Source organism: Somniosus microcephalus, chromosome 4 (assembly GCF_052327205.1).
Source record: "Somniosus microcephalus isolate GS21.2 chromosome 4, FLI_Smic_1.0, whole genome shotgun sequence".
NCBI lineage: Eukaryota > Metazoa > Chordata > Chondrichthyes > Squaliformes > Somniosidae > Somniosus > Somniosus microcephalus.
In genome coordinates this window covers 156,216,096-156,228,229 of record NC_140990.1, presented here as the reverse complement: position 1 = coordinate 156,228,229, position 12,134 = coordinate 156,216,096, and the positions used below count along the sequence as shown (strand labels likewise).

Genomic DNA, 12,134 nt, shown 5'->3' with positions numbered 1-12,134 from the left:
ATGGGTTTTTCATGACTGAAAGTCCCCTCCGATGACGTCATCATTGCTGCTGCATTTAAGGTCCACAGCAAGCCTTGCTTCTTCTGCAGACTGCCAAGCTTCTTGACTGTGCAGTGTGAGGGAGCTGCAGGAAAAATGACAAGCAGGAGGGTAAGATCAGCTCCTCGCTTTGACGAGGCGGCACTGAGGCATTAGTCGATGGGGCTAGGGCCAACAGGGAGGTGCTGTTCCCTTCATCAGGGAGGAAGAGGCCTCCCACTCAGACCAAGGCAGTGTGGATGCAGGTGGCTGAGGAGGTCAACTCCTTGGGAGTCACCCGCAGAACCTGGATACAGTGCCGGAAAAGATTTCATGACCTTCAGCGCACTGGAAAAGTGAGTATGAATTTCCCATCACCCTCAATCTGATCCCCATTGCCTTTCCTCACCAGCACTCAGCTTCAGCAATCTCTTCCTCCACATCCCACTTGACACTGACATCCATGCACCCTTACCCATTCACATTCACTTTTGAAAAAGGGTTAGACCCGAAACGTTGACTCTAATTTCTCTCCACGGATGTTGCCTGGCCTGCTGAGTTTTTCCAGCATTTTCTGTTGTTATTTCGGATTTCCAGCATCTGCAGAATTTTGCTATCATACTACTGTATCCTGTCTCCTTTCCTACTGTTTGTAAACCTTGGTGATGTCGTGTGAGCTCTGGGTCATAGAGTCATAGGCCTAGAAATTCATTGACGTCACTTTTGGGGCGCTAAAGTGGGGCGTCCGCTAAAGTTAGCGTGCGCCTCCAAATCTAGGCCACTTCTCCGATATTCATTAGCTTCGCCCTACTAGTTCGGGCGAGCGCTAAAACTGCTGTTGGACGCCTCTCTCTGGGCGCTAAGCCGGAGGTGGTGATCGATAGCGCCTAGGCCGGGCGCAGCGCAGGTGCGGCCATCTCGTGACTGACAGCAGACACCCTGGCGCCGGCCAGCTCTTAAGGGGGAAGGGTCGACTGTGTCTGCTGCCACGCCATGGATAGTGGAGCCCTCCAGCTAGGCCTGAACACTGCTGCTGGACCCAAATAGCGCCTGAAGACATGGAGAAGGCCCGTGAACATGCGCAGCGCTTCTCAGAGCGTGATCTGAGTGTGCTGCTTGCTGCTGTGGAGAAGAGGCGCCATGTTTTGTACCCGGACAATGGCAAGAAGGCGACGGTCCGCGTCTACAGGAGAGCCTGGAGGCATGTTGCCACCAAGCTGTCAGCCAACAGCGACGTCCCCAGGACCGGTGCCCAATGCTGCAAAAAGATAAATGACCTCACACGCATTGTCAGGGTGAGTACCCTTTCCAATGACCTCCTCATCCTTGCATGTGCACCTCACATTATGGGCAAAGGGACCTGAAAGCTCTAATGGCCAGCCTTCATCCAGCAGCTATGGCACAGGCATGAGCATCAATTGCACATTCTGCACTGAACACACTGGCCAAGCTATTCCACCATGGGAGGCAGTGCACAGCAGATCATGGCGACACACTGGCCAGGCTATTCCACCATGGGAGGCAGTGCACAGCAGATCATGGCAACACACTGGCCAGGCTATTCTACCATGGGAGGCAGTGCACAGCAGATCATGGCGACACACTGGCCAGGCTATTCCCCCATGGGAGGCAGTGCACAGCAGATCATGGCGACACACTGGCCAGGCTATTCCACCATGGGAGGCAGTGCACAGCAGATCATGGCGACACACTGGCCAGGCTATTCCACCATGGGAGGCAGTGCACACCAGATCATGGCAACACACTGGCCAGGCTATTCCACCATGGGAGGCAGTGCACACAAGATCACGGCGACACACTGTACTTAGAGGCCGTCCTTTCTCTTGCAGGCCAAGCTGGCGAATAATCGCAGGAGCTGGACTGTGACCGGGGGAGGACGACCCCATTTCCAGCCACTCACCGACCTGCAACATCGCGTGGAGCGCCTCATGGGTCGCCGGGTGATTGGGCCCGTTGCATGTGGAGATGCCGACCCTGTTCTGGGAAGCAATGGTAAGGACATCACCTTTTGCACCTCTCTCGTCCCACTTGCGCATCAGATCTACATCCTTTGCCACTGTCCGACCAATGCGCTGAATGCCACCACTCATGCATCCCGCACTGACGCCCTCTCCTCACTCTAAAGCTACTCTTGTGCCTTCCTGCTTTCAGATGGTCAAGAGGAGGTCCCTCAACTTGCCAGTGACAGACCCTTCGAGGAGGAGCAGGAGGAGGAGCAAGAGGAAGGCGGCCCATCAGGGGAACCCTCAGCCGCGGCCACCCAGGCCAATGTAGGGGACACGTCTTCCCTGGAGGGCAGCGTGGCGGAAGTGTCGAAGGGGAGGGGAGCTCCTGGGACCTGCGTGTTGCAGAAAGGCGGGAGGGGGGTGGAAGCTCGGCGGCCTTCTCCCCAGAGGGGGGATGCGTCGGAGGGGAGTCCAATTGCTGGGCCCAGCGGCCTCCAGCAACGCAGGAAGGGTCGGGCAGCTCGGCGGCCTTCTCCCCAGAGGGAGAGTCCGGCCTCCAGTCAGGAGATGCTCTTCGCCGAGGAGATGGAAGGCCTCGAAGACTTGTCCGCGGACTTGGAGCGCCGGCACACGGAGCTCATGGCGGTAGTGTCACGGTTGCCTGAGTCCATCGATTCCCTCTCTCGGAGTGTGGCCGAGTTCGGGCCCTTAGAGGCCACCAGTCGGGCGGAATACCGGGCAGATCTTGCAGCGACTGGCCAGGTGATTAGTGGTGCCGTCCGGTCACTGGCTGCTCTGCTGCGGGCAGTGAACAGGTCAACACGGGCACTCACTGCTGCCACACTCACTGTGTCAGCCAGGCATCGCCAGGGCACCCGGCGCGCTGCAGCAGCACATCGGTCTGTCCCTCGGCAGATTGGTGCGCATGCTGCAGTGCTGGCCCGGGCGACTGCCAGTGTCTCAGGCGACCAGCGAGCGCCTGCCATCCGCCAGCTTCCCGCCATTCCTCCAGCCGCCACTGCCACTCCCCCAGTGGAGCTGCCAGGAGCTGCTGCAGCGACTGATGCTGGCCAGCCACAGCTGCAGCAATCAACAGCCGGCCGCTCGACGCCCAGACCTCGACTAGGCCGACCCCCAAGGGCATCTGCCGTCACGACATGTGCCCCTCAGGAGCCTGCCCCCAGCCTTGCAGCAGCCAATGGCCTTACTTTGAGGCGGAGCAGCAGGGCGGGCAGGGGCCAGCCAAAGATGGCCAAGGCATTGCCCTAGCGGGCCAAATATTCGAATGTGTTGCCATTTGTGTTTGTTTCTTGAGGCCGAGAATTGGATGTTAGTTTTTTGAAGGCTGATGATGTGATGTTTGTTTTGGACGAAGGCCGACAATGACGGCCATTTTAGTTGCCCTATTTTGTTTATCCTCCCCAGGTTGTGGGAGCGAGTAATGTGTTTCAGTGTTTTTTGTGGGTTTCCTCTGTTTTTGGTTTTCATGTGGGAAGGGCCCAGAGTTTGTACAATAAAGCATTTTATTTATTCACATTGTCCATGTTTGATCTTTGAAGTGTTTGTTGCCTTAACCGGCTGCGGGCTTGCGGAGCGGCTGCAATCATGTTCTATCATTGGCGCAAGCCATTCCCTGACAGGGGGCCTAGAAGTGACGTTCAATAAGCCGACGACGGGCGGCCCTTGGACCTTGTGCGTCCCTCCTGGGCTGGTACTCCTCGTCCTCGTCGTCCTCATGCTCCTCCTGCTCCTCCTCCTGAGGTGGTGGTCCAATGTGAGGTGGCAGTGCCTGAGTCCTGCGGATAGCCAGGTTGTGCAGCATGCAGCAAACGACGACGAATTGGGAGACTCGATCCTGCGAATACTGGAGGGCTCCCCCGGAGCGATCGAGACAGCGGAACCGTTGCTTGAGCATGCTGATTGTTTGTTCTATGAGGTTCCTCGTCGCTTGATGGCTCTCGTTGTATGCCTCTTCAGCAGGGGTCGTGGGCGCGCGAAGCAGTGTCATGAGCCAGGTACACAAAGGATAGCCTTTGTCCCCGATAAGCCATCCTCTTGGGGGAGGCTGTGCCTGGAACATGTCAGCCACAGTTGTCTGTCGCAGGATAAAGGCATCGTGGCTGCTGCCTGGAAAGCGGGCATTGACAGCTAGGATGCGCTGCCTGTGGTCACACACCAGCTGTACATTGAGGGAATGGTAGCCCTTCCGGTTGCGGTAATCCTCGGCATGCTCAAGAGGTGCCCGCAAAGCCACATGCGTGCAGTCAATGGCGCCCTGCACCATGGGGAAGCCCGCTATTCTTGCAAACCCCAGTGCACGCTGCTGGGTCATGGGGAAGGAGATGAATTGATGTCTCCTTCTGAAAAGGGCTTCGGTCACCTGGCGGATGCAGCAATGCACGGCGAACTGGGAGATGTTAGCGATGTCCCCAGTAGCGGATTGGAAGGAGCCGGAGGCATAGAAGTTGAGAGCCACTGTCACCTTCACTGCCACCGACAGAGACGTCCTGCGCATCAGCTGTGGCTGCAGATCTCTCTGAAGCAGCCGGCAGATGTCTGCAACCACCTCCCTTCGGAATCGCAGCCTCCTAACACACATCGCGGCAGACATGGTCAGATAGGAGGTCTGCTGGCGGTATACCCTGCGTGGGTAAGGCCTCAGTTGGCGACGCCTGTTGCCCCCTCTGCGTCTAGCCAGGGCTGCCACTCTCTCACGGCGTCTGTAAGCCCTTCTGGCATAAGGCTGAAATTCAGCGTTGCCACCCAATGCAGCCCCCATTATATGCTGGCAAACACTGAGCTCTGAATGAAGGCTAAGATAATTGGTAAGCTCTGGCCTGAGCCAAAAATACCTGTCCAAGTGTTGGTCCAAAGCAGTAAACTCTCCTCCTTGGTCTCTGTCCAAAAAACCGTTGCACAAGAGTGAATGCTGCAAAATGGTTGGCCTTATACTGCTGGGTAAGTGCCCTTTAATTAGCGCTCCCCCCGGCCCGGCTGGCCTGTGTACCGTTCCACTTCACAGTCGCTCGGAACGCCCGGCGCACAATGGGCCGGCGTGAGTGAAGTTCCGGTTTGGGGCGCACAAAGGGCGTTGCACTATTATATGACGTCATGATCTGCGCGCGCAGCAGGGCGCGCGCTAAGACTTTGCGCCAGCGCTAAATGTGTCCTGAAGTTGGGGAGAGGCGCAGATCGCGCTGCGCCCGGGCGATAAGCGCCTAGCGCTCGAGATCTACTCCCCCTAAGGCGCTAACGGCTGGTGCGCCCAACTGAATTTCTAGGCCATAGAGTCATAGAGTTATACAGCACAGAAAGAGGCCCTTCGGCCCATCGTGTCTGCACCGTCCATCAAGCCCTGTCCAATCTAATCCCATTTTCCAGCATTTGGTCCATAGCCTTGTATGCAATGGCATTTCAAGTGCTCATCCAAATGCTTCTTGAATGTTGTGAGGGTTCCTGCCTCTACCGCCCTTTCAGGCAGTAAGTTCCAGACTCCAACCACCCTCTGGGTGAAAAAGTTCCTCCTCAAATCCCCGCTAAACCTCCTGCCCCTTACCTTGAATCTATGCCCCCTTGTTATTGACCCCCCTACTAAGGGGAAAAGTTCCTCTTTATCTACCCTATCTATGCCCCTCATCATTTTGTACACCTCAATCAGGCCCCCCCTCAGCCTTCTTTGCTCCAAGGAAAACAACCCCAGCCTGTTTAGTCTTTCTTCATAGCTGAGGCGCTCCATCCCAGGTAACATCCTGGTGAATCTTCTCTGCACCCTCTCCAAAGCAATCACATCCTTCCTATAGTGAGGCGACCAGAACTGCACACAGTACTCCAGCTGTGGCCTTACCAGCGTTTTGTACAGCTCCATCATAACCTCCCTGCTCTTATATTCTATGCCTTGGCTAATGAAGGCAAGTATCCCATATGCCTTTTTAACCACCTTATCTACCTGTTCCGCTGCCTTCAGGGATCTATGTACATGTACACCAAGGTCCCTCTGACCCTCTGTACTTCCTAGGGTCCTACCACTCATTGTGTATTCCCTTGCCTTATTTGTCCGTCCAAAATGCATCACCTCGCACTTTTCAGGGTTAAATTCCATTTGCCACTTTTCCGCCCATCTGACCAACCCGTTTATATCGTCCTGTAGCCTGAGGCTTTCCTCCTCGCAATTTACCACCCCACCAATTTTTGTGTCGTCTGCGAACTTACTGATCATACCTTTTACATTCTCATCCAAATCATTTATGTAGATCACAAACAGCAAGGGACCCAGCACCGATCCCTGAGGTACCCCACTGGACACAGGCTTCCAGTCACAAAAGCAACCTTCGACCATCACCCTCTGCCTCCTGCCACTCAGCCAGTTTAGGATCCAACGCGCCAAGGCACCCTGGATCCCATGGGCTCTTACCTTCTTGACCAGTCTCCTATGCGGGACTTTGTCAAAAGCCTTACTGAAGTCCATGTATACCACATCCACAGCATTTCCCTCATCCACACACCTAGTCAGCCCCTCGAAAAATTCAATCAGATTTGTCAGACATGATTTACCCTTGACAAAGCCATGCTGACTATCCCCGATTAATCCTTGCCTCTCCAAGTGGAGACTAATTTTGTCCCTCAAAATCTTTTCCAATAATTTCCCTACCACAGATGTTAGGCTCACTGGCCTGTAATTCCCTGGTTTATCCCTGCTACCCTTCTTGTATAATGGTACTACGTTAGCTGTTCTCCAGTCCTCTGGTACATCCCCTGTGGCCAGAGAGGTTCTGAAAATTTGTGTCAGAGCCCCTGCAATCTCCTCCTTTGCCTCACACAGCAGCCTGGGATACATCTCGTCCGGGCCTGGGGATTTATCCACTTTTTGGCCTGCTAAAACCGCTAGTACCCCCTCCCTCTCGATGCTAATATGTTCTTCAGGTGGGTTTCTCAAAACAACACATCAATTAAGATTGGCTCCACAGTACACCCCTGTGTACTGGAGACCAGCACCTCAAATCTAAGGATTGCTGTAGATGACTCTCAGTGAGCACCAATATTAACAGGAATGTACAGGACTCGGAAACACCACAGAGGTCCATCTGGCTGATCCCGGTTTCTCGGAAATATCAGGCAGGATTTCCCTCAACCCACCCCAGAAAGGGTGGGATGGGGCTTCTACCCATCGCCCTGACCCCACTGTGACTTCAGCTCGGGGACGGGGGAAGATACTGCGCTGCCGCAGCAGCTGATTAGACGGGAGCCACTTTAAAAGGGAAGAGGAGCCCTGAAGACATGGCCACCAAGTTGTGTTTTGGGCCTCGGTCAGGGCTGCCCCAGGGACTTGTCACCTCCCATCTCCTGGGGTCGTCAATGGTGCGGGGTGGGGGGAGTGGAGGAGGCAGGGAGATTGGGCAGCTTGCTGGACCTGGCGTCCAGCCATTGTGTGCATGCAGTGAGTGAGCTGGTGGAAGGAAGGCCAGGTGTCGTTCCCTCCCAGGCAGGGGGAGGAAACTTGAGGTCAGGGTGGGGATGTGCAGTAGGCCTCACCATCAATTTTCCCCCATTTTCTGCTGCTTTCCCACCCAATTCATACCCCTTCTACCAAATATCTCTCCAGGTACTTATCCAACTACCCCTTGAATTTACTGAAGATTCAGCCCCTACCTCCTCCCCGTAGATTCCAATATCCAGAGGACGTGAGTTCAAATCCCACCATGCCAGTTTGAGAATTTGAATTCAGTTTTTAAAATCTGGAAATAAAAAGCTGGTCTCAATAAAAGTGATCATGAAGCTGTTGGATTTCATAAAAACTCAACTGGTTCACTGATGTCCTTTAGGGAAGGAAACCTGCTGTCCTTACCCGGTCTGGCCTCTGTGTGACCCCAGACCCACACACCAACATAGTTGACTCTTAACTACCCTCTGAAGTGACCGAGCAAGCCACAGGAACAGCAACGGTTCAAGAAGAAGGCCCACCACCATCTTCACATGGGTAACTAGGGATGGGCAATAAATGCAGCCTTGCCAGTGCTGCCTACATCCCGAGAGTTAATTAAAAAACACATTCACCACCTGTTATTTCATCCTCCCTCTCCTAAGTTTGATGCCCTCGTGTAGAATTTGTGGCTTGCTGGTGATATCTTTGGAGCCTCTCCTGCTCCGCCACTGTCACTTTGGAGGATGGGGGTTTCTGCCAAACATTGGTCGCAGTTACAGCGACAAAGCAGGAATAGCTCGCAGGATATTTGCCTTCATGTAAAGCTCCATGGCCCGATCTCCCGCCACAGCGTAAATCACATTACACAATACATTGTGTTGGTGGATTGAATCACACGGCCTTGTACTGGATGTAATGACTTTGATCAGTCACCTGAGGACATTGACTATTGTGTTGTATTCTAGGGCATGGACAGCCTTGCTTCTTCACTGGTTGCCTGTAAGATCCTGAAAAAAATGTCCGCTGAAGAGAATGACACGGACCTGTCTGAGAAAATGGGAGAGCTGGCCCAGGAGTATGAGGATCGAGCCATCGGTATGTTAGGGTCTAAGTCATGTTTGATCTCAGTGCCCCTGAGTACAGGTTGCTGGTGCGATGCTGGGTTCATTCCGCTCAGGATCTCTCCGTCAGAAGGCACAGCACTTCCTTCAGAAAGATGGAGAGTCCCTGGAAGGCAGAGCTCATTGCTACTCCAGAACATGCTGAGATCCGGCACTAGAGCAGGAGAGAGTGAAGACCCAGCACCAGGTTCTCTCCGCCATCTGTTAGCTGTTGTTGTATCTTCGCGCTCTTCTGTTGGAGAACAGTGTGAAGTAATGGAAGGATTTGTGGGCTGAATAACAGTCGATGGTCTAACACTCCTTCCGTGGCCCTAAACATCTTAATATCAGCCAATAGGGGTGGGTTAGTCCTATACAGCAGGGGGTGGGGCAGTATTAATGGGCTCCACAACCAGACTCAAGTATTCCGCTGGATGCGGCGCTCCGGTCTGTCCAGACTGGGATTCGAACCCTGCATCTTCTGACTCAGATGCGACAATACCACCATTAAGCCAAAGGCTTGGTCCTCCATCAGTGAGAGGTGAATTAAAGAGGCTGGAGAAAATCCCCCCACTGTTGTCTGTTTTAAATAGGGGAGGGGAAGAGGGACTTTCTGGCCAGGGAGTCACAGTCTCAGTAACACAATTGTCCCAAAATGCGGCCAGTGGTAGAAATATATTCTAGCCGGGCTTCACTCTTCACCCTGGGGAGAAGGATGTCTCCAGACACTGCTAAAAGTTCTGGGTCTCTCACCAAAGCAATTTGAATTTTTTTGTGTGTGTGCTTGCACATCAAGGTAAGACCGTAAGCTGATTTTCCTAAAGGAGAGGTCATGAAGGATAAAAAGGGTTGGCTTGATAAGTTGGGGAAATTGGCAAAAAAGTGGTGGTTAGAATTCAGTGCCTGTAAATGTGAGATGGCTCATTTTGGTTACCAAAAACAAAGGTAATAATTAGAGTTTAAATGGAGCAAGGTTGGGTGATGTGGAGAAGCAGATGTGGATTTGGGGGTCAGGTTCACCAGACTATAAAAGCAGTACCTCAAGTGGACAAGCCCATAAAAAACCTAATGGAATACGGGGTTTTATGCCGAGAGGTATAGGATACAAGAGCCCAGAAGTAGTGGTGAATCTGAATAAAGCCTTGGTCAGACCACAGTTGGAGTACTGTGTGCAGTTTTGGGCTGCACACTATAGGAAGGATATTGAAGCAGTAGAGAGGGCACAGCGCAGGTTCACTAGGATGCTGTCTGGTCTGAGGAAATACAAACATGCAGAAAGGCTTAAAATTGAGGCTGTTTTCATTAGAACAGGCGATTAAAGGGTGATTTGAATGAGGCGTTTAAAATTGTAAAAGGATAGAAAGAGTAGATGGACACTGACTATTTCCAGTGGTTGAGGGTCTAGAATAAGGGGACATAAGAGAGCAGGAGGAACTTTTTTATTTTACAGAGGATTGTGAGGCTGTGGAATGAGTTAGTGATTGAAGAACAGTCCATGTCAACATTTAAGAATAGGTTAGTTAGGTGGAAAATGGAATAAAGGGATATTGGAACAGGGTGGACAGATGGGATTAGGGTGCTGCTCATGTGCAGGATAAACACCAACATGGAGTGGTTGGACTGAACAGCCTTTACCATGTTGTAATTTCTATGGAATTCTAGGTGAGTGAGGTACAGTGGTTATATTACTGTACTACTAATCCAGAGACCGTGAGTTCAAATCCCACCACAACAGTTTGAGAATTTAAAATCAGTTTTAAGAAATCTGGAAATAAATAACTGGTATCAGTAAAAGTGACCATGAAGCAACGTCCGCTATCCGGAGATCCTATGCAAGCTGCTCTCCGGCTGTTGTCGCTGGTAAAGATACCGCACAAATTTAAAGGGACCCCACACAAAAAAAAATTAGAGGGAACATTGTCAAGAAGCTGTTGGATTGTGGTAAAACTCAATTGTTTCACTAATGCCCTTCAGGGAAGGAAACCTGCCGTCCTTACCCAGCCTGGTCAATATGTGACTCCAGTTCACATACCAACGTGGTTGACTCTTAACTGCCCTCTGAAGTGGCCGAGCAAGCTGCATCAAACTGCTATCAGTGGTTCAAGAAGGCCCACCACCACCTTCTCAGGGCGACTGGTGATGGACAATAAATGCCAGCTTTGGCAGCGGCGCCCACAGTCCGAGAATTAATTTTTAACAAGTGACCTCATAATGAGCGTACTTGCAGACTATGGGCTGGATTTTCATTGAGAAGTCAGGTAGGAGGCGGGACTACAACTTTCGGGGTTGTAGTCCCGCCTCCATCGAGTTCTAGCCAACCCACGCGATTTTGAGTTGATTGACCTTGTTGAGCCCGCCCAGTGGGCTCAGCAGGCCAATTAAGGCAACAGGTGATGTCACAGATTGATATTTCATCTGTCAAGACCTTTTGACAGATGAAATATCAGCGTTTCACAGCTGTTTGAAGCTGTCAAACACTGACAATCTGTATTCTAAGTTAATTCCTTCCTCTCAGGATGATTTAGAGATCTCCCCGGAACAGAAAGCTGAATGCTGCAATTTTTGACAGCTCGCAGCCATTCTGCTTTCTGTGCCGATGAGATGAGGGACTCCCGAGACCTGAAGGAAGGAAGGCTGTAAAGGTAAGTACATGTAAGTAAAACTTATTTAAACAGTTTACACATACCAAACACACTTACCTTTGCACTCATGCACCCATCACTCACCTGAACACTGGACATCTTGACCCCTCCAAGCCCTTCAGCCCGACGGTCCGCCTCGCTAACTTGGCGTGGTTTGGAGCCGTCGGGAATCCCACACTTCAGGAATAAAAATAGGGATTAGGCCAAAAACTGCCTGTTAACTACCTGTTAACAGGCAGTTAAGTGGCACTAATCCCCTTCCTGCCTCGGGGAGGCGGGTCCCAGTGCGGGGCGGGTACCCGCCTCCTTTGAAACTGGCATGGAGGCGGGATGGGTTCGGGACCCTCGATTTCGGGATTTTAACCCCCCGCACGCCTCCAATCCCGCCTCCACGGCCCAATGAAAATCTTGCCCTATGTGTCTTAAAGAGATAGTCTAGCTTGAACACAGATGCACCTTAGCAGCAGAATAATACACAGTAAATGGCATGATACAACACTCCTGTCACTATAATCTGAGTTACTGTGAGGTATGATTCTAAAAATGAGATTCTAATAATTTTTCTGTGCCTTTTGTTTTACTTGTTCTCCTCTCTCTTTAACCAAAGGCCTGTTCACAGAGTGTTACAGGAAACACAGTAAGCGAGCACAGAAGCTGCTGATTAGGGTGTCTGCCATCTGGGGGAACATGACGTGCTTGCACCTGGCGTTGGAAGCTGAGAGCCAGAAGTTCATGGCACAAGGAGGTGTTCAGGTCTGACTTCAGTCTGGTTTGCAAGTTGGGGGCTTGTCCTCTGAAGAGGCACTTGTGGGGCTATGGGGAAAGTGCAGGGACTAATTGGATAGCTCTTTTATAGAGCCAGCGCAGGCACGATGGGCCAAATGGCCTCCTTCTGTGCTGTGAGAATTCTCAATTTCCACCCATCATAATCTCATCCACAACCCTGCTGTCCTAAAATCTCCTTATGTGGCTGGGAGATGAATTGTGT

At 52.1% G+C, this 12,134-nt stretch overlaps 1 protein-coding gene across 2 annotated transcripts in view; it reads left to right on the top strand.

Moving 5' to 3' along the window:
• Nucleotides 1-12,134, top strand: part of trpm2 (transient receptor potential cation channel, subfamily M, member 2) — a 337,017-nt gene that overhangs the window by 153,617 nt on the left and 171,266 nt on the right. For both annotated transcript variants that reach the window (XR_015078103.1, XM_085985384.1), the window contains exons 14-15: nucleotides 8,370-8,499; nucleotides 11,754-11,899. Coding sequence is in view for 1 of the 2 variants with exons in the window: in XM_085985384.1 (XP_085841510.1) it covers nucleotides 8,370-8,499; nucleotides 11,754-11,899 (276 nt within the window). In the remaining variant the exon portion in view is untranslated. The remainder of the gene's footprint in view (nucleotides 1-8,369; nucleotides 8,500-11,753; nucleotides 11,900-12,134) is intronic.